This window comes from Rhopilema esculentum, chromosome 14, assembly GCF_057945365.1.
Source record: "Rhopilema esculentum isolate cy_ngs chromosome 14, ASM5794536v1, whole genome shotgun sequence".
Taxonomy (NCBI): Eukaryota; Metazoa; Cnidaria; class Scyphozoa; order Rhizostomeae; family Rhizostomatidae; genus Rhopilema; species Rhopilema esculentum.
Genome location: NC_142828.1, coordinates 7,406,296 through 7,432,138, shown reverse-complemented (window position 1 = coordinate 7,432,138; position 25,843 = coordinate 7,406,296). Strand labels below are relative to the sequence as shown.

The 25,843-nt window shown below is 35.5% G+C and overlaps 4 protein-coding genes across 6 annotated transcripts; 2 read left to right on the top strand and 2 right to left on the bottom strand.

Moving 5' to 3' along the window:
* Window positions 1–2,482: 2,482 nt before the first annotated feature.
* On the bottom strand, window positions 2,483–4,992 carry LOC135695890 (lysosomal dipeptide transporter MFSD1). The gene has a single exon (XM_065215098.2). The coding sequence runs from the start codon at window positions 4,872–4,874 to the stop codon at window positions 3,276–3,278; it is 1,599 nt and encodes a 532-aa protein (XP_065071170.1). The 5' UTR covers window positions 4,875–4,992; the 3' UTR covers window positions 2,483–3,275.
* A 10-nt stretch (window positions 4,993–5,002) lies between these two features.
* LOC135696365 (protein BUD31 homolog) lies at window positions 5,003–7,085 on the top strand. Of its 2 annotated transcripts, none has more exons than XM_089112508.1 (2): window positions 5,003–5,113; window positions 6,460–7,085. In XM_089112508.1, exon 2 carries the CDS (start codon window positions 6,478–6,480, stop codon window positions 6,910–6,912), a length of 435 nt encoding a protein of 144 aa, XP_088968634.1. In that variant the 5' UTR covers window positions 5,003–5,113; window positions 6,460–6,477; the 3' UTR covers window positions 6,913–7,085. The 2 variants fall into 2 exon arrangements, with proteins under 2 accessions (XP_088968634.1, XP_065071809.1); XM_065215737.2 differs by having other exon boundaries at window positions 5,028–5,113; window positions 6,466–7,085.
* A 2,481-nt stretch (window positions 7,086–9,566) lies between these two features.
* On the top strand, window positions 9,567–20,507 carry LOC135695892 (serine/threonine-protein kinase haspin). Its single transcript, XM_065215104.2, has 12 exons — window positions 9,567–10,271; window positions 10,547–10,802; window positions 11,076–11,236; window positions 11,498–11,579; window positions 12,145–12,230; window positions 13,267–13,291; window positions 14,058–14,101; window positions 14,651–14,742; window positions 15,495–15,607; window positions 16,745–16,937; window positions 17,509–17,611; window positions 18,145–20,507. The coding sequence occupies exons 1-12, from the start codon at window positions 10,129–10,131 to the stop codon at window positions 18,320–18,322; spliced, it is 1,476 nt and encodes a 491-aa protein (XP_065071176.1). The 5' UTR covers window positions 9,567–10,128; the 3' UTR covers window positions 18,323–20,507.
* Window positions 11,076–25,794, bottom strand: LOC148958555 (uncharacterized). Of its 2 annotated transcripts, XR_016144604.1 has the most exons (4): window positions 23,287–25,794; window positions 21,259–22,413; window positions 19,428–20,466; window positions 11,076–18,692 (listed from the first exon to the last, which is right to left on the bottom strand). XR_016144604.1 is itself a non-coding variant. In XM_089112507.1 (3 exons), exons 1-3 carry the CDS (start codon window positions 23,354–23,356, stop codon window positions 20,171–20,173), a joined length of 1,521 nt encoding a protein of 506 aa, XP_088968633.1. In that variant the 5' UTR covers window positions 23,357–25,794; the 3' UTR covers window positions 11,076–20,170. The 2 variants fall into 2 exon arrangements, 1 of the variants encoding a protein (XP_088968633.1); XM_089112507.1 differs by having other exon boundaries at window positions 11,076–20,466.
* Window positions 25,795–25,843: the final 49 nt, after the last annotated feature.

The following is a 25,843-nucleotide window of genomic DNA, read 5'->3' as shown; positions in this document are numbered from 1 at the left end:
AAAGGAGAAATTGAAAAAAACAGTCAAAATTAGAAAAGGTGTCATTCAGAGTTAGGAGAAAACATCCTAGAAATGAGATTCAGAATTATGCACCAATCGAAGTGTAGCATCAATCTTTTAGCTCAGACAATTCATTTAAATATACTTAAACACAAATCTATCCAATAGAGGCCCCCAGCACACTAGCAACTGGGACATGAAAATAAGGGTCAACCGTGATCCTTGTTCAACTGCCACGAGAGCCCAGTAAGAATCGCTATTGCTTCATTTGTTAACTTTCGCCCAGTACCTCAAATATTCTGCTATCCTGTCTGAAGCAGAATGAATTCGTAGATGTTAGATAATAAAATTTTGAATCGATGTGTTTCATTCAATCTTTGCGACCCCTTGGAATATCATTTTTACAAGCCAAAAAATTATGATATAATATTTTTCATCTCACGGGCCAACTGATTCTCTTTAGATCATACTTCCCAACTGATTCTCTTTAGAATGTTGTAATCAGAACTCATTTTTCATTTTTCGTTTAAGATTATTTATTTGCGGCAGCCCCGTCAGTCATAATGACTGATTTTCAGGGGACGGTGCCAAAAACTTACAAACTAAAAAACTAAAAACTGGTCATGGCCCCCACATTTTAGCCTTGCCCCCACTTTAAAATTCGTGGCGCGGGCCCTGAAGAAGTCTGCCACTGCCCAAATTGTGCAACGAGTGACAGCATGGCTTAGGAAATAGATCGAGAAACCTGATCCAAAAGAATTTTGTGCCAAAATCAAATGAGGAATTTTGTTTATTCTATAGCCTGAAGTTGGCCCATAAAGTCTTTTTGTTAACTGACAAACTCTCAAAACGTTACAATAAGAGAAAAGTCAGCTTTTGAAGGAACAGGAAAATGTTTGTGAACATGAGAAATAAAGATTTGTTCTTTGTATATTCAAGGAATCTTTGAAGTTTGATTATATCAATAATCCATTCCTGCTAAGAAAGAGGAGAAATGCCATAAAACTACAAACGAATACTTCGTGGTAGAAAGGGGAAGGGCAAATATTTTTCTAGACGTTATTATAAATTCTTAATTAGAGTCATTTTTGCTAAATGTACTACATTCCCGAAAAGGTCAGATTTTCATAAAAAACCAATTGTACCAAAATGGCCTTAAATTTTTTAGTTGATAGTTCTTTTTTTGATATTTCAATGCAGTGCCGTCGGAATGAAATTCATATTGGGGAAGGGGGGCTGCCCATTGTTTTCTTCTCAGTACACCGTTATAAAGGAAACATACTACAGTTTGACAACTATTGGGGGGCACCAGCCCCCTCCCCCGGTTCCGACGGGCCTGCAATGTTCACGTTTTGTTTTCAAACCGTGCTTCAGTTATTTTTCGCCTCGATGTTATTTTGGTTTTTTATTTGATGTTAAAAAAGTTCGTAATGAGCTATGTTTAAGAGACTATCTTGAAACTTTGCAAGAATTTTCCTATTTCATGTCAACGTTTAAATAGGCAAACCTATGGGACAAAGTGATAAAACCAAGCTTGAAAATATTGCCTCGGGTCAAAATCCATTTTAGATGTTTCTTGCTGCCGAACAGTGGCGGCCTTTTCTATTATAAGCAATATCTTGTAGTCAATCGTGCCAGAACCTTTGTCATATGTAAACTTCTTCAAATCAGATATAAGGTGAGATAATAAATTCCATGTCATTTTTACTATTTTCTTCTCAAAGAACTCCACTTTCCTAGAGTTCTTAGGATTGTTGTGAAAAGTTATAATGAGTATATATCTATCGCTATTATACTTGATTTATGAATTTCAATAATTTATGAGTGAGAACTAAGGGAACCCACTCCTGACTGAGATTACTCTTAGAATGCTGCCAGAAGTTTGATAAGGACTTAAAATACATCACTGAAAAAAATGACTTCACGGATACAAATATTAATACATGGACATTTCAAACCTTCACAGATACATGGCCATTTAAAACCCAGAAAAGGTTCAACAGAATCAGATAAAAAAATAATATTTTTTTCATAAATGAGATAAGATTTTATCAGCACTGCAATTATACCAAAGAACAAAAGTAATACATTACATTCTTGTGTTGATGAAATCAAAATAGCAACCTACAAAATATATTTCTTTATAATTTTTACTTTTACTAATCAAGTATTTTAACTAATTGGATGGAAGCAAATTGGAACAGAAATTATTTGAACTGGACAAATCAACCAATGTTGTCAAGAATCTGAAATTCAAAAATAATTAAAAGACTTAAAAGGCACATCAAGATTGGTCCTAAAATATTTGTTATGTAACAAATCAAACTTCAGAAAATGTACTGCCAATTCAGTGACTTATGATGTGGATCAAAAGATTTGTGAAATAGCATTGGAACAACAAGAGCCTCAGGTTCTGGTCTAAGATCTTTGAAGCTCTGGCATGAAAATTCAGGCTTTTAGAACCTCATGCTATCTAACTACAAATATTTTTAAATCTGAGGAGGAAATGTTGGAAGAGAGGGGTATACAATGGTATATGATGTTATGTCTTTTTGTATTTATAGACAACTAAAATTTAGTGATTACAATCTCATTCTAACCTTTTAGATGAAGAAATTGTTCCACAACAGGGTGTGGATTCACAAAAGGGTGTGGTTTAATAGAAAAAGTGTAGACTCTTAAAAAAAGTTCCTCGACCCACCCCATTTCTGGTCCCATCAGATTCCAAATCCTCGCAACTTGTAATTTGATGATCCTGCTTGACAGTTAGTAATGATAACGAACTAAAAAATATGTGAAAACACGCTAACTGTTTATTTGTTTTGGTGTCAAAAACAGGATTAATGACTAAATATCCTCAAAATGATAACATGTAAAAAACTGCACACTTTTAAAAAGGAGAAAACCTTACAAAGAAGACATAGAAATTATTCTTTAGAATTATTACCCTCTCTATTTCTTGATTTCAACCTTATTAATCTTGCAAAAATGTCATTCAAAAGGGGGAATAAAACACCACATGAACCTCATCAAATATCAATTAAGACAACATAAGGAGTTTTTAATGGAAGTCCTGATAGTCATAATAGTTATGAAAGTAGAAAACATATTTTTTGACCAATATATATTCATGATTAATGACAGTCCATTTTGTGGTGTCTGACTTCCAATGACCCAAAAGTTCAGAAAATAATCTATTGAAGAGAAGTGATGTTTAGAGCAATGACCCAGGCCTTGTACGCTGACTTTACAAAATTATCTACATTGAATGTTCACTAGCGGAGAACATGAGGATAAACAAAAGCTGAAGTTTTGTAAGTTTCAGGCATCTGAAGATATGTTCCTCCAATCTTGGCAAGAAATCTGCTTCTGATCTCTGCAGCAGATGATACTCGTATTGGACTTCGAGCTGTGGTAAATTCATCATCATAACGTTGGCTTGGCCAGGCCAATGGTTCTTTTTCTGTCTCTCTTTCAATAACATCTTTCATTGCTTCCTTCTTTAGTTTGTTAAGCTCTCTATCCCTGGCAGAAAGGTTTAACCCACCTTTTTTAACAGAGTCCCACAAATACAGTAGAACTGAAGACAGCAAAGCTAGGCACAAACATCCACTAAAAAAGACCTCCAGAATCAGATAACCACTTCCATCAGCAATTCTTCCAGCAACAATTGAAACAACACCAAGCCCCAAATTCTGAATTGACTGCATGAAACCATAAGCTGTTCCAAGCTGTTTCTCTGGAATGATCATTGCAACCAGAGGCCACAATGCACATGCAAGAAGAGAATAAGAAACACCCATAACACTCATTGCTAAATATGGTGTAATAAAGGTAAGAGCCAACAGCACATGGCTTCCCAATGTAAATACTATAGCAATGATTAGCCAAATTAGGTTCCTCCCAGTCTTATCAACCATGATCCCAAGAACTGGTGATGCACCTGCTGAAATTAAGTATACCAGACTGTTGCAAATATTTGCTGCACTTGGGCTTAGTGAAAACTTTGCTTGGAAATACACCAGCCCTAATCCAATGAATGGAAAGACTGCTACATAGTATGTGACACATACTATAAAAATTATCCATGCTGATAAAGGAAAATCTTTCAAATCTGACAAACGAACCTCCTCTCCAGTCTTTGCATCATTTTTTCCAAGGATCCTGCTTGCTCTTTTATCAAAATATGCCATTGTCAGGCCAGCAATCAAAGACAAAACACAAAATAAACCAGCAAAAAGTAAAGAATATCCCAATACTTTGTAACTTTCACCAGCTGGCTCTGGAAATATTTCAGTAAACCTTGAATATATGGGCTGCATAATATTCATGTTGACAGTGCTACCAACTCTTGAAAAACTGAGCTGCAAACCGAAAACCATGTTCAGCTCGTTTCCCTTGAACCATCCAACTGCGTAGGTATTCTGAGCAACTGCTAAGGATTCCCCTCCAATGCCAAATATGAACCTTCCAGCAATCATAACATTGAAATTATTGAAGTAGGCACCTAGTCCAAATACGACTTGGCCAACCATAACAAACATCGAGAATATCAATGTTCCAAGGCGAATGCCAAATACTCTATCAATGAGAAAGCCACCAAAGAAACATAGGACCACATTAGGCCAGGAATACCATGCATATAGATTCATAAATTGCTCTTTGTTCACTTCCATATCCCTTTCGATAATTGATTGTAAAGCTGCCGGGTTGTCGTAGCAGAAGTAGCTCCCAAAACTCAGGAAACAGATAAAGCCTAGGACCATGAAGCGATGTGCAGGTCTGTGAGGGTTACAGCAAGGCAAAGCTGCACACCCTTCCAGCTCATCACTTTCTGAAAACTCAGAGCTTTCACCTTCAATTCCCTGCTTCATTTTGTCTATACTGAAATGAAAAAGCTAGAAAGTTTCCAGCACTAGTATTGAGGTATACAATGACTTATTCTTAGTTCCTCCTCAACTGAAAGTCATGTGAGACGGTGGATGAATGCGCCTTGAACCTTTCTCACAGCCTCAATTCCATTCACTTCTGCCTCATAACGGTGTTACGCGAAGCTTTCCTCGCTCGCTGTTCTAGGACAGAAGACGTTTCATCTATCAAGTTTCAAGTAAAGGTTTGTTATTTTCTCCTGCCAGTGCAAGGGATTTGAAAAATATATGAAATTTGCATTTAAAAGACCTCTAGGTTTTTTAAGAATACTTGAAGAACTATACTACATTATGGAATTCAAGTAAAATCTGAGGTCTGATGAACCAAGAATTGACAAAACAAAGATAAAGTGCACAAAGTGTTACAAATTGAAAAATACCACACAGAGCTCAAAGTTTATTCTCTTTGTATTCAATGCTTAATATCTAATAGAGTTAACAATTTCGCTGGCTCAAAATTATGCTAAAAATGTTAACTTTTGTGAAAATTACGATAGTCATTCTTTAATGGTAGGAAAATGGCATTCAAACATATCTAAAGGTTCCTCTTGTTGTGAGACTTTAGTAAATTTATCACCACTATACCTTTGCCTCAAACTGCTCGGCTCTTGTTTTTCATAACTGCAGTTTTTTGTTTATATTTACATCATATTCGTGTATAGATTTGCATCATTGATGCTGGCAGCTCAAATCAGGATTTATTTTAAAGAATTTTTATCACTGCACATATTCAACAAATTTGAAGATTTGAGTTTTGCCTTTTAAAAATTTTCATGACCACAACAATCAAACTAACTGTATTTGAACCTTTAAAATTACATTAGCTCTCACCAAAGCCTTACAAGAGATTTTGATGAGGAAAAGTAGTCTAGGTTTAGACATGTTTTTTGAGAATAAAGATCTCAAGGGAAAAGATGAAGAGCAAAACAAACTAGATAGCTTCTAGATAATGAACAAATTTCAGAGAGATTTCATAGTTTATGGTGATTGGTACTGTTATGTTCTCATTTTTAATACTGTAATGTTTTTTTTAAATATCAACTGGTAGCTGCTGCAATTTTACTTTTTCAATACCAAATCTTTTTTTTAGCTTTATCACTGCACAAAATTTGAGCCTATCACTGCACAATTACAATTTATCACTGCACAAATTGGTTATCACTGCACGCTAAAATAAACCTTAACTCAAATGCCTTTGCTCTCAGGTTGGAGCTGATAGTGTTATGTTGCTCATAGCTACAAGAAACCAAAATCATACATATTTTTTGGTTGAATTCAAGAGCTTTTTGATAACATTATGAATGGAAGTGTATTTATTGCGGCCAGAAATTTCGGCACCAACCGAAGAATTTATACCTTCTGTTCAATATCTGCACTTCTACTTGCAAGCTCCATTTTTGCAAAAAGATCCTTAAAATTTCAAACAGGCTTTTGTAATTAAGCGATTCAAAATGTTTCATTGGTTTTTAGAATCCTTATGCATTTATCTTTTACTGAGTGATATTGAATGTTGTTTTCATTTTTTCATAAGGTAAAGATACAGCTAGAAATGCCTAAAGTGAAACGAAGTCGCAAGCCCCCACCAGATGGATGGGAATTGATAGAACCAACACTGGAAGAACTTGATCAAAAAATGCGAGAAGTTGAGACAGACCCTCATGAAGGAAAACGAAAGGTGGAGTCCTTATGGCCAATTTTCAGAGTGCATCACCAGAAGTCACGCTATATCTACGACTTGTACTACAGAAGAAAGGCTATAAGCAAAGAACTTTATGATTATTGTCTCAAAGAAAACTATGCAGATAAGAACCTCATAGCAAAATGGAAAAAGCAGGGATACGAAAACCTTTGCTGTCTAAGATGCATACAGGCAAGAGACACAAATTTTGGCTCCAACTGCATTTGTCGAGTTCCTAAAAGCAAACTAGAAGAAGGAAAGGTTGTTGAGTGTGTTCATTGTGGATGCAGAGGCTGCTCAGGATAAAGACATAAAACCACTTATCTTTAATGTTTTAAAAAAAAACAGTCCAGCATTAGCTTTACATTTTTTTTGCTACCCACTAGTTATCTGAGACTATTTATCTGTATTTTTATCATAATTAGATAATGGTAAATATTTTATCATTAACTATTACTTTTATTATTTTGTCTTAGGAATGTTTATTGTTGTTATTTACTAACTGATCTTGCGGAAAGTTTACAAGTTTGAGTTTCAACTGAACGGCTAGGAATCCTTTTTTGTGCAGTAAAGTTGTTTGTGATAGAACCCAAACCCAAAGTAAAATGAAGTTGTATTATATGATGATAAAGTTTAAAGTAATATATGAATCCAAATAAGTTGTTTTCTCAACCTGGAGTGGTCTTAAAATAAAGATACAAAAACTTTATGTTTTAAAAGAGGTGGAGCATGTCAGACTTTGAAATCACATGTAAATGAAAAGCCAGATGTCAATAACCAGGGACTTTGACATGAGTTCCAAAATAGAAAGCTGCAGGTAAATTATAGACACACAAAAAACGATTTTTGCAAAATAGAAAAGGTGTCAACCATATATGGATAGTTGAATGCAAAGGATGGATTTATGATCTAAAATGGCCAAGTATTTTATTGGATTTCTTTGAGCTTAGCATTGCATTTAGGATAACCATATACCCATCCTTTCAATGTAGTAGTAGCCCTTCTCCTAAATGTAAAAGAAAAACAAAAAAACAGCAGTAGTAATATAGCAAGATGAGATCATTTCAAAGGGAAAGCTCACATTACATCATAAGTTTATCTTTGCTGATTCAAAGTTTCAAATTGCATCTTGAAGAGAAACTGGGTGTTTATTGTGCTTAAGGCATTAGAATGATCATTCCCAACAGCAAAAAATGATCAAACGAACTCCAATAATTTGACAAGTTGGAAAACCCCTTGTTAAAAAATTCATTGTAAAAACGAGGTGGTTTTTACCGTCTAAGGGTGCTTCATCAGCAAATTTTCAGATTTGGTGGCAAATAAAGGGGGGCTCATCAAATTGTTGGCAAATAGGATTAGAGAACTCCTTCTTGAGCATAACGGCTGAAGAAAAGTAGCGTAATGAGGAAGGAAGGCGGGCGGCCGTGCAAGTCTGGGAAAATTTGGTATCTGAGCAATAAAATTAGTACCTCACGGGCGATGGTTGATGTTTCAGACAAAGCAAAAGTAAAACATTTTAAACGATTGCAAGAAATAGTTTTTAATTCTGAAATGTTCCCAATTCTTGAATGTATTTTGTTTTTAAGCTCATCTAAAGAAACTATTCGAAATATTGTTCAATTTCCGCTCGTTTTTACACAAGGATTTTTTACAGAAAGTCCTTCATGTTTTTTAGATATACCCATAAATAGAAAAACAGACAAATGCTTGAATCCTTAAAAACTAGAGTTGATGGAAACAAGGAAGCAAAAAAGTTGTCTTCAGTAGTTAAACAATTTTTTCCCTCTGAATTTCAGTCGCGCTAGAAAACTTGCCTTTGTTGTCTCTTCCATCAATATCTTCTTTTTCAAATGCCAGACATGCAAGATTGCACTCCCTCTATGTCCGTAAAGAACTTCGCTTAGATGAATCTACCTTTGTTAATGCATAAAACGAGCACAAAAGTCGTTAAGTGTTGATGTGAAGCCGCAGTAACAGCAAAGTATAAAATTAATGAAAATGTTCGAGTCGTTAAAACTTATCTATTTTGCTCCAGGAGTGGCATTGCCACCTCTTGGCTATGGGCCTGGTTTATGTATTATCTGGTCTTTTTCTGTTCTCTAGCGCTTCAAACTTTAGAGAGGGGGACTGTCAGAGACAAAATTCGAGACGATTAAGAAAACGCCCTTATTCTGCTAGTTGGTAAGGTCCCGGAAGAATTTTATTATACAGTATTGCTATAAATCTGCTAACATGGACCTTTCAGCTAAGGAACAGCTGGTGGTGTAATGTTACATTAGCCATTCAAAGTTGCTCACCGCATGTTTAAAATACTGCCATTAATAACTGGCTTTATTTCTTTGAATGTGATTTCCCCAATGAACGGTGAAAAGTTTGTTCTTCTTGATTTCAAAAATAAATTTGTAAGATTTGTATTTTGAATTGAATGTGGAAATAGTGTCATATTGCACCATTTTTTCAACATATCATCCTGTAAGGGTGAAATTGCACTTCTTCAATGATATTATAGTATAATTGCCATCACTGATTAGCACGCTTAGTCAGTAGTGACAAATTTAACGGTAATAGGACTGCTCTACGGACTCCAATAAATTTTTTTCAAGGAACTAGAAAAATAAGAAAACAACGAGAAACACTGAAAGGTGTAGCGAGATATTAAAAATACGAGTTTTTCGTTTATTCATTTTACATTTGCCCCATGCATTTAGGTGTCCTATGATGTTAACTATTTAAACATCTCTAGGACTTGTGAATACACCTTTTCCCTAATAAAATGGCCTAAAATTAATTCATCACAAAAAGCCTTGTCTAAGTCACTTTCACGCATCGAGAACAGTTTATCAACGCCACTTTATCGTAAACAGTTTACTTTGTCTCAACCACGTAGCTGTAGGTGTCGGCTAGGGGGGGGGGGCAAACTCGAGCAAGAACCACACCTCAGGGGGGGGCAGGCTTTAAAACAAGAAAACAGATATATAACAAACTGCAAAGAAATTTCAAAGATTTCACATATAAAATAACGCATAAAAATCTTGCTCCAAAAATCTAAACGCTTCTTAGTTTGTTTTCCGACGGGGGGCTAACCTCCTCCGACGGGGGGCTGTAGCCCTCTGCCCCCTCTCTAGCGCCACCACTGGCTATGGCACTGCTGCAGAAACCATAAATGGTGAAACCGTACATTCCCACAAGCCTTAAATATTAGAGTTTTCACTCCATTTTTGAGCCAATCTTCTGGAGCTTCAAAGACAGGAACTAATTAGGGAGAGGTTTATTAGAAAGGAGGCTTATCAGAGAGGAGGCTTATAGAAAATTTTAATCAATTGTTGTTTATCTTGTCCCAATGAAAACATAGTTAATGGTTCTGCTTTCATCTCATCTTCATCACAATCATCAAGGTCAAAGATTTTTAAAAACAAGAGAGATTTTTGGGGGACAACTTTTCGAAGAATCCTCTCCTGTTGATGTTTGAAAAGGAGGTTGATATTGAATTGAATTGTTCTTGTTTTGGCGGTCGTTCTGAAAATGAACAAAATGAAGAAACTTAGAACATATGGAAAACATGGAAGGAGAGAAGTCTTTGTAAAGCGAGACAAATTTAGCGAAATTATCGATGAAAGTTTTTCAAGTTCCCCTGTGAATGTCGCTTTCAATGCTGCTAACGGATGGTGAGAAAGGAACTACCAGCGTCAGCGATCATAATCCTTCACTTATTATTGCGGCCTAAACAAAACATTTGTTCACATTGTTGATATCTCATTAGGACTATAACAGCAAGTTATAATATTGTTTGTTATAATGTAGCTAGGAATATTAGGAATATTAGACTGGGAATATTATCATTTTTTCGTTTCTTTTGTCGGTATAAGTGCAGTTTATTCTTCTTTTGGGAACAGATTTATAAAGGTTTTTATTCCAAATTTGTCTCATACATTTGTTACAGGTGCAGGCCAAAAATTGTTGATTTGTCTGCTGACTTGTTCAACAATTCACTTGATGATGATACACTCAGCTCTGAAGATCACAGCATTTTAAAATATGATGAAAGATCTGGTGCTAAAAATGATGCAGAAAAGTATTATACAGCTTCCACTCCCTGCACTACACAGACCTTTGATGCATCCTCACTTCTTCAAGATTCTTCTTGTAAAAGTTCTCCGGTGTCTAGCAAAATTCACAGAAGTCAAATCTCATTTTTTGTATGTGTACCATTTTATTAAAATTTAACATAAAACTGAAAATTACTGTTTACAAGTCAGTTGTAAAATGCTCACACTTTAGAGGCAGAGCTGTATCAGCTTTTTATCTATTTACTAATTGCCTTCATCAGGCTACTTTTTTAAAAGTTATGTTACTCAGGATGCGGATTAAGTTTCTTTATATCTTACGTAACTCTTTCCTAAGGATTAATTTTTTTTATCTTTTTAAAAATACTTGCTCATTATTATTGCTTTTATATTTTTCTATAATAGGAGGCACTGACACCTTATAGACTTGCAAAACAAATTGATCCTGCTAGCAATAATCAGCTACAACCAGTGTGGATTGAACAGCAATGCACTGCAAAAGAAAAGGTTTTAGCTTTTTGTGGACAGCAATCAATCATCGATTTTTCTGATTATATGGAAAACAAGTTAGTTTCTGAATTTTTCTTTTTTTATTTATTTGTGTTGCAAACAGATATATCGATGGATTATTTGCAAAGTCATTTTGCTATAAAAGCAGGGCCCGGGCCACAAATTCGAAAGTTGGGGCTAAAGCCTCTTTCCCCTTTTACTACAGCATTAAAATTACTTGCTTTGCAAAAAAGTGAGGGGCTATGGCCACCCCAGCCCCCCAGTGGCATAGACCCTGTAAAAGTGGCCTGTCAGTGATTTATGGGTAATTCTTTCAGATCTATAGTTAAGAAAATTGGTGAAGGTGTTTATGGAGAGGTATACGAGACAATTTTTGAAGAGGAGCATTTTGCAATAAAGGTATAAATACTTGAAAATTTATGTTGATCTCCCTCATAAAACTACATAATATATGTTTTTATTAAGCTATCATGAAATAGTTATATACACTGTTTGGTTTTTATTTCTTATAAATCAATCTATCAGAGAAATACCTGTTAACCTTAATCAAAATTATACTTTTGACATACAAGATAATCCATAATTATCAATTTATTATGAATTAGATTTTAGTAACTTAAAGCATGATCAAGCTTTTGTTGCAAACAACAGGATGGCTCAAAATTGCTTGTCAGATTCTCATTCCTAGTGTGACCATTGGCCAACTATATGCTTAGAATGAGAAACATAGTTTCAATTTATCCCTTACGGCATTTATTTGACATAAAGTTTGGGCCATCAACTGGAAGCAGCTGTGATTTTGATATCCTACAATGCAAAATAGAAAACAAATGACCTAAATTGATTATTTTTAGGTAAATAATTGTAAAATCTACATTGTTGTTCTAGCAATGCTAGTGGAAGATCAAATTTTCTTTCTGCAAGTTATCACTGCTGGGAATTTGTTTTGTCTTCCATTTTGCAGATTGTTCCTGTGGAGGGAGACCTAAAAGTAAATGGGCAGACACAAAAAGGTTTCAAGGATATGTTGACAGAAATAGCCATCTCCAAGTGAGATTCCCTATTATTCAACTTTTTCTGTAGAAAGGATTGATAATCCTTTACTCCCCTCCATTCTAGCCAATTAAAGTAACTATATGGCCTATGAAACCATCTACCTCTAAAAAACCTATATTTGTATGTGCGTCTGTGCCTGGATGAAACATTTCTGTTCACCTCTGTTATTTTCTGAATGTTTTATATGTCAAGGATAATGGCTAAGATTACATTGTTGATGCTGTGTTGAAAATTTTAATATGATTCTTGCAATAAGTGAATATAATTTCTTATAAGCCAAAGGCTAAACCAAAGTTGCAAAGATTTTGTTCATCTCTCAAATAATAATTTTTTTATTACTTTAATGCAATGTAAAACATTTACATGAGCTGTGCTCATATATCAAACTTCAAACATGTACTATTGGTCGAACAAGTAGCCTAAGGTTTCTTGCCTAGGTTTTAGCCTAGGTTTTTGCCATGGTTTGAAGCCATGCCATGATGCCATGGACCACTATATTATTCACTGATTTTTTACTCGAATGTTTCAGTTCTGTTTGATATTTTGCATTTTATACTGACAAGGCTTTTCTTGTTTGTATAGCAAAATGTTATTTTTTTCTGGTAGCTAAAGGTCTACTTTTACACGGCTAAAATACTTATCAGCATTTAAAAACAAATTCATACTTTACTTGTATTTTATTAACCATGAAGTTATAACTCAGCATTGTTGTTAAGTTTTATGTAAGATTTGCAGCACTCGAGATTCACACAGATTCACTAGGATTCACACAGATTTATAGGAATTTTTGGTATTATGGACTACTGTTTTCCACTTTAATAGTGTAATATGGCTTTTGCTTGTGGATCACCCATTATTCTGCAATCTTGCATCAGTTTTTTATCCAGTTTGTTTTATTTTGTTGTTTCAATATTTTTCCACATTTGTGGCACAATCTTCCTGGTCATTGTTCTGAATTTAGTTGCCATAAACACCAATTTACTTAATTTATTGTCTTGTCATTAATCTCAATAACGTTTTAATCTTTTAGAGAACTAAGTGCCTTAAATGAGAAGGTGAGAACAGATGTAAAGGGTAAAAGTTATTTTATTTGAAGCAAAATTGTTTATTTTTGTTAACTCGAACTTTAATGAAACTTGACATAGATTCTGATTCCTCTAAAGAAATACTGGGGGGGGGGGGGGAATATATCATTATCATTTTGTACTGTCAAAGATTTTTATTCTTTATTCTTGATCTATTTTTTTTATAGCTGATATAGCAAAACAGTTCTTGGCAAGTACCCTGTAGATTTAATGCTGTGGATCGATTTCAAACCCCCTGTCCCCTTAGACTGGCAACCCTACCCTTAGAGAAATCAGTTCTCTGATGTTAAAAGAGTTCCATCGTGATACATTACTAAAAGCCATAAACGCACATGATGTGCAATGCAAGTGCTCTGTCAAATGCATCACTGTAGCATGTACCTCTCCTGTAATGGCTTACAATTTTAAAATTTGATTATTGAGTATAAGATCAGTAATGTGGGTAATTCAGTCTCTAACAACTCCAAGCATTTTTTTGATTCAAGAAAAACGGGCTGGTTAGAGATTTTCCCCCTTTTTTCTAAAGATATCTTTACCGCCCCTAGCTTTCAGACAGTCGACAGATACCGAAGTGACTTGCGCCGTCTGTCAACCAGCAATTGGCTAATCATTAAACATGTGAGTGGTATCACCCTAATTGATTGGCCATTTTTGATTTGACAGATGTCTTAAGCCACTTAAAGTATTTGTCGATTGTCTTTAAACTAAGGCTTTCTACAAGTATTTTTATTGGCAGGATGAACATGGGAACCAAATCACCAGCTATATCAGAGTTCATCGGTAAGTATTGCATTTATGATTGTCATTCCAATAACAGATCTCTATTCAATGCCCAAATTGTACAAAATTTCTTAACTTCCTTTCATGAAATTGGAGGAATTTTTAAAGTCTGTCACAACGGAGTGTCTAGATTTTTTGTCGCAATATTCTTCCCAGTGAGTGTCCATGTATTTCATGTATGTGTAAGTTATTTGGGAAAAAGTAAATAATTTTAAGTTAAGAGTCGAACATTGAAGAAATCTCAAAGAAGATGCAATCAAATCTACTTTTATTTAAGAGTGAATTAATAACAACAAGGAATTTAATAAACGATCACTTAAATTATTCTTCAAAAACAATAATGGTATTTTATAGAAAATTCGTTTTTTAATTAGAAGTCTCTCATTGTTTGTCTTAAAATATGCCTTTAATTATCAAGTAGCATCTAAGCGAAATGCAACATACGTACATTTATTTCTTTTAACCCAGAATTTATTGATTCTAATCCCAAATTTGTCTTTTCTTCTCCCTCTAGATAAAGTATGTATGTAAATATTTATTATTCTCTAGTACGGTCTGCTGTAAAGGCTGCTACCCGTCAGAGCTTCTAATGGCATGGCTGACTTGGGACGACGAACAAAAATCAGAGAATGACAACCCTTGTGAGTTTGTTAGTGGCACCAGCCATTACTCATTTTGCTGCCACAGCATCATAATTTTACTTAAAAGCAATACAATGGAATACCTATATAGCGAACCCTGGATATAACAAACTTCCCGGTATAACGAATCAAATTTTAGGTCCCTTCATCATAATTACCCTCGATTTACCGTTTTTTTCATTATATTTTTTCTTCTGTTACTGATTTCTCTGTTCAAGTTGTTTATTTATCACTTTTTCTGTTTTTCCCGAAATCATTATTATTATCGGGAAAACATACTTTTTATGATGTTGGAAATGGAGATGAGGTGCCTGCAAAAGTTAGCTCCGTTTTAAGACTTTATAACATTCCAGTGACCAAAGCAAAAGCATAGAAGACTATAACAGACGTTTGGTTGCACTATGACTCTTTAGGACAAGGTGTCGTTTATAGCCTATTTACGGACAGTCACCCATTTACAGACTGCAAGAAGGTCTCATCTAATGGTGGTGAGCATTTCAACCACATAGGCAAGATGTAAAAGTTATAATTTTTTTATTAACGATGTTAAGGAGGGAGCTGAGTTGTATAATATTCAATCAAATAACTTTCTTAGTTTTTGAAAATTTGATGATTTTGATAGAAGAGTTAAAGAGATGGATACGAAGGGGCCCCTCTTGATCGGGGATCCTTAGTTAACAAACTAATGTGTATTAACTGCGTTTCACCACTGTGTAAACTGAATATTCAGTCTAAATTTTTTTCTATATTAGCAATGTTGAATGAAGATCAAATATTTGTCATATTTGAAACTGAGCTTGGTGGCAAGTCCTTAGAAGATTACAAAAGAATTAATTTTTCTATAGCAAAAAGCATTTTATACCAGGTGAGAGATTCTAAACAATCTTCTAAATTTTTACAGACTTTGTATTCTTGTCGTTTTATTTACAATAGGCCCTAAGTTCTCCTGCCTCAATTCGAGAGTTTTATTTAGTAAGTAGATTCTGATAAAGACGAATATACTGTGCTAACATGTCGTTAAGACGTATTACCTTGATGTTACCAGTTTCAAACAATCTTTGTACAATTTGTCAGATGAATTTTATAGTAGTAGGTTGGGAAATTTTCCCAGCATTGAAAATATCTCATATACAGTCATTGCAAGAAACTGTTTTTCAGATTCACAAATCTTTCTAAAAAAAGTCTTTCCTATATTTCACAATATCTGTCTTACCTCTTGAACCTTATCTCTGGTCTTACCTCTCGGATCTTTCCTCTCAAATATAAGATATGATTGGCCTCCAAAAGGGTGGAGTTCTTTTATTATATCTATGACTTGTTTTTATTTACCATTTCACGACAACTTCACTCGCTTTCCAAAGAACACTGCTTAACTTTATCTTACATATACATCTGCTTCTTGTTTGAAACTACTTCGAGAGACAAACTTTTGTCTTGGGTTTTTATGATCCTGAAAGTATCCGCTCTGAAGCTAACTTTTGCTTCATCTTCCTTTGAAGATCTTTCTTTTTGTTGGCTGATGAAGCTTGAGAAAGTAAATGGAAACAAAGAGTTTATAAGTTTATATGCAAATAATTTTTTGCTCCAAACTACTTCAGATCTATAAATGCTATGGTTTTTGAATTAGACTGGTCTTTCTTATTCGCCCTGCGTCGCTTGGGTATCATGTTCTTATCACATTACCCATAATCCGTTAAAATCATACCTCGCTAGCTTCTTACCGCATCCCAATGTCTACGTTTGCCGGTAACATAAACAATGATCTGCTGTTTGCATTATATTAAATTTTTTGTAAGTTGTTTCACTCTCTGGTGTGTAGCACAAGACTAGGTGACCGACTTGCCTCTCACACCAGCAAGTTGACAAGCATAGAATTTCACTTTCACAAAAAGCATAGTATCAAATATTCAGGGCAAATGATAACCGAAATCCATATTTCTGTAAACAATTTCCCATTATGATTAACCTAATTAACTTAATAAGAGCTTTGTCAACTTTAAAGGTAACTGCAGCTTTAGCAGTCGGTGAAAAGGCGTTGAAATTCGAACACCGAGACCTCCACTGGGGAAACTTGCTGATAAGAAGTACAAGAAATTCATCGTTGCCTTTTCATATCGAAAATGAATCTAGGATGATTGAAACTGCTGGGGTACAAGTCGATATTATTGATTTCACTTTGTCAAGGCTTGATAAAGGTAAGAATTTCTTGGAAGTTCTTGTCTTCTTCCACTGAGCAAATTTTCGCAACCTTGATTGCATTCACCACTCTTCTGGTTGAGATTTGTTATCAGTATTCTGGGTAATACACACTTTTTAATTAGAATAAATTGACAAGAAAATTGCGGCTCAAAATTGATGAAATTTATGAATTCATTAAGAATGAAAGCCAGTCTGGCATACACTTCAAGCCTAACAGGTTTAATGACAAAGAAAGAAAATAGCGAAGATCTAAACTTTATTTTCTCGATTCTTACTAAATTTCCATGTTTTGTTGGTTAATAATGACTTAGAATAATTGTTACGCACAGAACAACAGCTTTTTGAGAATATGAAGGCTCGAAATCTGAGGTATTAGTATAGAAAGAATTGTGTATGTTCGCCGCTACATTTCATCAATACAGTGGTGAAAAATCGACATGAATCTTCATTAACTTTTCGTTTATTGTCGACAAACGAGATAAGGGACGCTTATTAAACTGCCTGCTATGTAACAGGTAAGGCCTTATTAATAACATCCAGTTCAGCTTAAACTGCTTGCCCTTTCAGATGATTGCGTTGTTTTCTGTAACTTAGAAGAAGAAGAAGATCTCTTTCAAGGAAGCGGAGATTATCAGTTTGACATCTACAGAATGATGCAAGAAGAAAATAAGTATGTTTGATTCTCTTTCATGTAAGAGATATTTCAATCATTCTCTACTTAATTGTATCAGCATTGAGTCGTTACTCTTTTCTTGGCCAGCTGGACTCTCGATAATAAAAAAGCGACAATTTCAAGGGCTGAATGCATTAGAATGCATTAGAGTTGTCAATCTCTGTCATTTTTTTATTACTGCAAAACGACGAAGGAGAGATGCATACATGTTCTGGATCAAGGAATTTCATGACCCGCTAGCAGCGCATATATCTAGCAATTACCTCTGACATTAAGAACAGCAGTGTCAGTTAAGAGATTTTGAAAACCGAAAGATCTGAGCAATGCAGCAACCTGCTCCTTCTAAATTCCACTTACTATTCTTTCTGGGGAAAATCCTTCCCTTGTTTACATATTGTTTTGTATTCATTTGTTATCTATTCATTTTATATTAATTTGTAATCATTTATTTTTTAAATGTGTTGCTATTTCCATTTGAAAAATTTCCCACACTGACAACACAGTTCATTTTTTTATGTTTGCCATTGCAGCAATCAGTGGACGGATTTTCACCCGCGTACCAACGTCATGTGGATTCATTATCTTGCAGAGAAAATTATCAGCGACAAGCTTAAACGAGGCGTCAAGAAAATATCAAGCTTCTCTCAACGAATACTGACTTATAATTCTGCTTTTGAGCTTTTAAATGACGAGTTTTTTACAACGTAATTTCACGCAAACTAATTTATATGTTAGGACTATTTGTGACAGGAAAGACTTTGGTGACAGGGAATGCCCACCACTTTATAAGAATTATCATCATTGAGCGTTGAAGTAGTTGAAAATTCAGGATTAAGTCTTGAGTTCGAATAAGCGAAAATCAACCAAATCACATGTAGGAATAATGATTAAATACTGAAAACAAAACATTCGTTCAGTTTATATATTGGTGTAAAACGATTGCCTGGCACGTGATAAATCATTGTAAATGTTCCATACACCATATTCGCTCGAGCTAAATTGTAAATGCAAATCAATATCATACCTTTACACAGTATTTGTCCTTTAGTCTCTTTTGAAATATTATCCTCTCTTTTAGCTGAAAAGCGAAAGGACAAGGCATACTATGCAAGCTCTATGGCATATTAAAGATTAATTTTTGCTCTATGCTACTGCTATGCTATACCGCGGGGCTGCACAGCATACTTTGCTCCCTGGGGGTCGTATTTGGTAACACCATTTCGTGCGGGATGATGTTGTATTTTCCTTTTTAAAGATTGACTCTTTTTATCGGGGATCCTTATTTGCAAATGTGCCCCCATTGAATTATGTCAGAGAACGGTATGTTTGTGTGCTTACAGCTTGTGGATGCCTGATATATGCTACAAATGTTCCAGCCACATACGGTCAATTTACCCCTTCGAAAACAAGAATCGAATTTTTTTCAATTGGTTATAACAAATCTTCAATGACTTATACGACTTTAGCTTAGCTCTGAGTTTGTCTTACCTGATTAACAAAACGCTCTAAGAAAGTGGAGCCACAAGAAAATGCCCCATTTGATACCCTATGTAATTACAATCAATTAACAGCTTGAGAAATTACTCGCATTGTGCAAAGCTGTAAGTATACTGTATCTCCAGTGGTTGATACGCTGAAACTCAGAAATGGTCATAGAAAAGCGCTTAAAACAAGCTAAAAGGCCTACTGCAAAGTAATTGTGCCAAACAAACTACTAGAAATCGATTCACAAGCTTCGAAGTCAGTCAAATTCTTTACTGCCATTAAATAAGGGCACTTTCTTGAAATACCATATATAATATTCTTTTCTCACCTGCAACATTAAAGGCCGACGTATTCTTGTTCCACCTAATCTTTCTTCAATAAACAACGCTGTGAAATGATTTGCGCGTCGCCATCCACGCCTTTCAATACAAGCTTACGAAATATTTCCAAAAGTTATTTCTTGCACGTGAAATGGGAATTTCAAAACTTTTATGGATAGGCGTTGTATCGTCTCTGTTTTCACTCTTACCACCCCGTCGTGACTGATTTCTAATTCATAAGTTTATACTCATTTGCATAAGAAGAATGTCATTAAAATTGCAAAGTTGCGAAGCTCGTGCAAGCTTTTTTCACTTCATAAAAAGGTTGCTTGTTCTTGGTATATGGAGATTTTCCATTGAAAATCTTTTATTAGGCCCCATACCTATGCACGTGCAAATGATTTTTGCAATTTAACGTCTCCCTTATGACATTCCTATCCGTAGTCTGGCCGTAAGTGTCATTACAAGATGCAATCTTCATCTTTTTCAATCGAACTTCAGCTAATTCTGTCAAATTTGAAAAAACACTGCTCAAAATTTTACGAACTCAGAAACTACTGAGGAAGATTTTACTACAGACTTACCAGTATCCCATTAAAAAATAGCTCTCTTTTCAGAGTATTATCGCCCTCAAATTATTTCAAGAATAAATTATTCAAATAAATTATTCAAGAAATGATACTATGTACTGTAGAAAGCTTTAATGCATGCATTGAAAATTTAAACAGTCATTAAGTCATTATAACAGTCATTATAACTTGACATTAACACCGAATAATCTGTAAACAGTGTGAATTATAAGTCCATAACAAGTGCCAAACATGCAAATTACAATAAAGAAAATTACGATTCCAGTTAAAATATATTCATGTGGCTTAGAGTGTTTGGAATCGATGGAAGATACCAGAGGAATAATAACGCAGACAGCGACTGCCAAAAACGTGTTCGTGAAAATAAGGGCGTCTTCAATTCCATTTGAGGCAACGGCAACTAAGACCACCATGATACTTGTAAACAAACGGACCAGGCAGCAATGACATTTGTTATCTGCAAATGAAACATTAACAACATTTCATATCATTGTTGAGCTAGCCATGATAGTGGATAAGAAAACGAGAAGAAATTCGTGAAACTTTAGGCCATTTTCTAATAGAACATAAAAGAATGAAAACACGAGGGAAGGTGATAACCTACACAGGGGTACAAGGTCAGCTAGTACCAGTCCTCATAACATCTAGAAACCTTGACTACAACAATAGATTAAATACATAGCAATTATTGTTGTAGTTAAAGGAAATTGGTGAAGTAATTAATAACCATATTCTGGATCTGATAAAGAAGCTGCCTAGCTCAAGCACACCGTAAGAAAACAGCATCTAGGACTTATCTTCAGTTAAAATGTCCTATCTAAAATATCATCTACGTAAAGATGAAAACTTTACATCCGCAGGTATTAAGCATCAACATTTTGGAAATTCATAGCCTGGTTATCAAAAAACTGGTGAATAAGAAGACTTATAGAATTAGTGCTTCTCAGAGGGCCGTGCAAAAAATTTTGCAGATTAAAATCAATAAATGTAATGCTGAACTGATATACAACAGAAACAAAATATCAAATTAAAATATCCAAAAGCACTTTAGAGCGCCTGAAAGGGAATCTAGAAACCAGTGGCTTTTATCAACTCTGCGAAGGCTTCCTAAGGTCGACTAAATCCAATAAAGATATTTTGCTATGGCCATTAGCGCCTCAATAGTTTTAGAGTTGTTAATGGTAAAAAGTTGAAGGTAATCAAAGAAGAAAAGTAAAAAACAACAATGGAATGAAATTAAATGCCATACCTGACGACAGTCCGTATTTTTCAAAGAATAGGTTCAAGGCATTGATGTTCAGAATATACACGAAACAGAGCTGAAAAACCATGAAACCTTTAACGCTGTGGGTTGATACAGCCTTAAATGTGTTCGGCTGGCTGACGACGGTGCTGTCGATGACGTCATACAAACGGGGGAGAAGGTTTGATCCGAATGCAAAATAAGACATCATTGCAACGACTATTACGAATATGGTCGGTATAAGGAAACCTGCACCAACAACTCGCGCTGCTGAATCAGGGTCTCGCATATCCATTAAAACAGTCGACAGAACTGCATGCAAACCGAAGAATCTTACTAAATTACAAACACTAGTAGAAATCCAAATTGCGTATTCTTGATAACGAATTTCTTTGAAGGTATGTGGGTTTTTCCCCTCTAAGTTGCCAAGAAGTGTGGTTAACAGAAGGCCAGCCAGAACAGTCATCGTCAATGTAGGGATTGAAAGCCAGAAGTATCGCTTCGGAGATTTGAACAGGGTCAATGGATACAACAAAAAACCCACCGCTGCTGATATAACTCTGCTTCCCGAAGTTTGAATAAATTTTGCCACGTCTTTATTTGCGGCTGTTAATTCAAGGATGGTTTTGGATATTTCCAGTAAAACGGTTACAGCAGTTAGCATGAGATAAAGTAGATAAATAACAGTAAGGAAAATTGACAGGCAATCTCGCTCGCTCTCGTATTGAGTGACGTATGAAACGAAGTGATAGGGATGTCTACGCTGGTAATTGACCAAGTTTCTTATGATCAGTTTTGCAGTATAGCCTGTGATTAGCGCCACGACAAAGATGACACCAACGCCAGACCAACCAACGAATCGCATCAAAAAGGGCGTTTCTATGAAAGCCATTCCTAAAAGGTAGCTCATCGTCAAGAACAGTAAAATTTCTGATGATATCAAATCACTGTTATCGCTGCTATCTAAAAAGCTCTGTGAATTTTCCAGTTTATCTGTACTTTCTTCCGAAGAGGATTCTTCTTTATCACCAATCAACGCATGTCCACTAAAGTACCGCCCAGCCTCGTCTGTGAATCCCGCCTCCTTTTGAGATCTAACAGCTGCTGCCTCTTCTCTCGCCATTTGCCTTGAATCAATAGGGTCTTCTGGATCGAAGTCATCTTAGATGAAATATAAAAAAATGACACCTGAGAGCTTTAAAAAGTTTAATAACAGCTATGACAATGGCTAAACAGACCAACACATAGCAATACGGAGATCCGTAATGGCAATACGGAGATCCGCAGCCATATTTAGATTTCTTTCACATTTTGAAATTAGGGCCGTCCTTATTTAGCTTAATATCCTATGTAGAGTAGAAGGAACACGATAAACTGTAACTAATTTGATGAAGCCGGTATAAAAAGTTGGATATAAGCTTGCTGTCGAAGAGAAGCCAAAGTTGATTTACCAGGGAAATTTTCAAAATGTAATGCATCTATTTTTCTACAAGCATGTCATTTATCGCTTAAACTGCCCTGAAGCTTGCAAACACGGATCCCAAAAATAAACATTGCAAAATACTTATTTGAAATATTACCAAGAAACTTGCTAATTTTGTCAGACATACTGTGGGCGAACACAGGATGTTATAACGTGAATCAATAAAAAATATGATGAAAAAACAACGGAATTACTCTAAAGTAAGATTTTCCATGAAAAAATGTGGGTACTATCAAACTCCTAGAAATTAATATTCACTAAGACACTTTCAGTACAGAACAAGATTTTGAACAGAGTATAAGATCGCTTATTGTTTGCAAATGTAAACAGTATAAGCAGGGCACCTCTGTAAACAGCAGACCCAGACCCTTTTTTTGACTCGGTACTTCAGACCAAACACAGAATATTTCAGGTTAAGATTTAAAGGCACTGCCACTGTCGGCCAACAGAAGTTTCTTTTTGCTTAAAAGACGACGCTCTCTGAGGAAATCCTTGTCATGGGCCTGCAAGATGTTGGCTAACAACTGATTAAAAAAACAAGAAGGCCTAACCTTCAGAAGTAGCTTGAACTCTGTCATATCTGATGATTCTTCTGCCAAAGTTGCTTGATGGGGAGCTCATCACTGCTTCCAGAATTCTCGTTCCCAAAGTTCATAGCCACTGCAAGTTCAGCGATTTTAACTCTTGTCACAATCCCAGCAAACCGAACAGTCAATGTCCTTCAGTATTGTGGTTTTAACTGTTTTGTTTCGCTTTGTTTTGTTTTAGAAAAAATTTACTATGCATCATGTCCCAGCAAAGTCTCAAAGCATGGCTTAAATGCCACAGCAGACCTCTGAGCCGACTGGTTGATTCAGGAGAGGAAGAAATCACCTGTTGCTAAACCGGATGGAGATGCGGCAGAAAAATGAAGGGAACAACCTGTAGTTGCAGGCGTAATAAAGCTGAAGGGGTTTACCTGGGATAGCGATTTCATATATAGACATAGGAGACATGGGGGCTTGAGGGCTGCAGCCCTCACCCCACCTAACCCCAATCAGGCAAAATTGATCGAATGTCAGGCCTATTCAGGTAATTTTATTTCTAAGCGACGATTAGCCTCCGCTAAGCTCATGATTTCATAACATAAAACTTTTACCTAGGGGATCATTATCAAAGAAACGTAGCTTCAAGCCGCATAGGACACCCCCTTTCTATGTATAGCCAAGCATGTTTGTGTGCAGGGGTGTCGGAATTGAGGGGGTATAAGGGCATTCATTCCCCGTTTTGAAAAAATACCCTCCCAATTCTTAGAAGTGCCCACTTCATAACGTTTGGAAAAGTGTCCCTTTCCTGTGACATAGTGCCTCTTCATACCTGTTCCCCGCAAACCTTAGAGGTACATTTAAATCGAGTTGAATTCTAAAAAACTCGAGTGGTTCTTAAATAAGGTATCATTAAAACATAAAACATAAAACATATTGACAGGCTTATATCGTTTTCTTACATTTTACATCTATTTACAGTATTCAAAACTGGTAAGTAAATCTTGAACAACTAGAAAATTGTCTTGGGACACTGGTAACAGATGTGATCATCGCAAAGTGAAAATTTCTTTATCATATTCTTAAATAATTCTTTGAATAGTTTCAAACGCAGCAATGGTTACAAATGCAGTTGCATATTCTTAAAAGATGAAATTGCTTGTCAAATAACAGTATAGTACTACAGCGTGTGTTGTAACAGCGAAGCATATGTGGCAAGGTCTCTTTTTAGGGCAGACAGAGATGGCGAACAAAATAAAGGAAAAAATAATAACAAGGACTTAAAACACTTTTCAAATGAAAAGGAACCAATAACGCCTAACAACTAAAAATATTGGGGAGCCAAGACACTCTGAACCCTATCTGTCGACCTTGCTTGTAGTGGCCCGTTTGCTAACAAAAACGCTGGACCTTCAGCAGTACCTGTCGTGCAGTTCTTCGACATAATCCAATAAGAAAAGACGCTACCTTGAAATGCAGGTAGCTGCTGTTTTCTTTGCAGCAGTACGCAGCTGCAATGCAAAAATAACAATGTTCAGGGCAGATAGTTGTCGACAGAAATCCATTTGAAAACCATCTTTTGTCATGAAAACACTGTTGTTTTCATATCATATTAGGAAAATTTCGTAAACCCGGCATTTCGAGGGTTGGGATGAAATTGCTTAAAAGACTTGGGGAGCCACAGGGGTGGTGTTAGAGAAAAATTGTTCAAGATGTCGAGGCCTCGAGGAGTGTACAGAATTGCTTCAAGCAAAATACATTTTGTGTCCATCATAAGGAAATTCATGCCCCACTGCTGCTTGTAATTGCATGATTTTACTAATCTACTTGACTATGCGCATTTTGATCAAAATCAGAAAACTGAAGTTTAAGCTCGCTGTTACTCGTTTTGCAAAAACGTTGAGACTGGATTGCTCTTAATTAGGGTGTAAGTTCAAAAAACTTGCAAACAAAATGGACGAGTTTTATGCCGGTATTAGTATTTTAATAACATAGGCAAAAAAACCTTGCTATGAAAAATATACCTTGCTAAAAATCCTGAATTAAGTTGTTTTTGCAATTCTCTTACGTAAGACTTTACAGTACCTATGTTTAAGGTTGTTCGTAATAAAGCTTTTAGTTTTGAAAATTTTGTTATTATAACATAATTTAAAATAAACGCAAAAGAGTGTATGCAAGAAGACATGATTAATAGCATCCCATGAAAATCCAACGTTATTTTGGATTTTGACGGTGACGGCCTAAGGCCTCTTGCCCCTTCATGTCACCACTAACGAGAAGTCATTAACTTTGTCACTAAAGGGCTTTGTCACTGTGTCATTATTACTGCAAGACCTTAAGTCACTGATGACCCTCGACTAGAATTTATAATGTTTTGAAAAATCTTAAAGAATCCCCAACCCTGTTTAATGACAGTCATCGACATTGCAGATAATAAACACTGTGGCCACACCGGGAGAAAGAGCAGTTGTGAATGCTTCTAATAAGGTATCTAATTGGATGAAATTTAAATGAACAATGATTTCAGTCCTCCCCCCCCCCCCCCATTAATAACAGGACGAATTCAATTATACTTAAATAGATG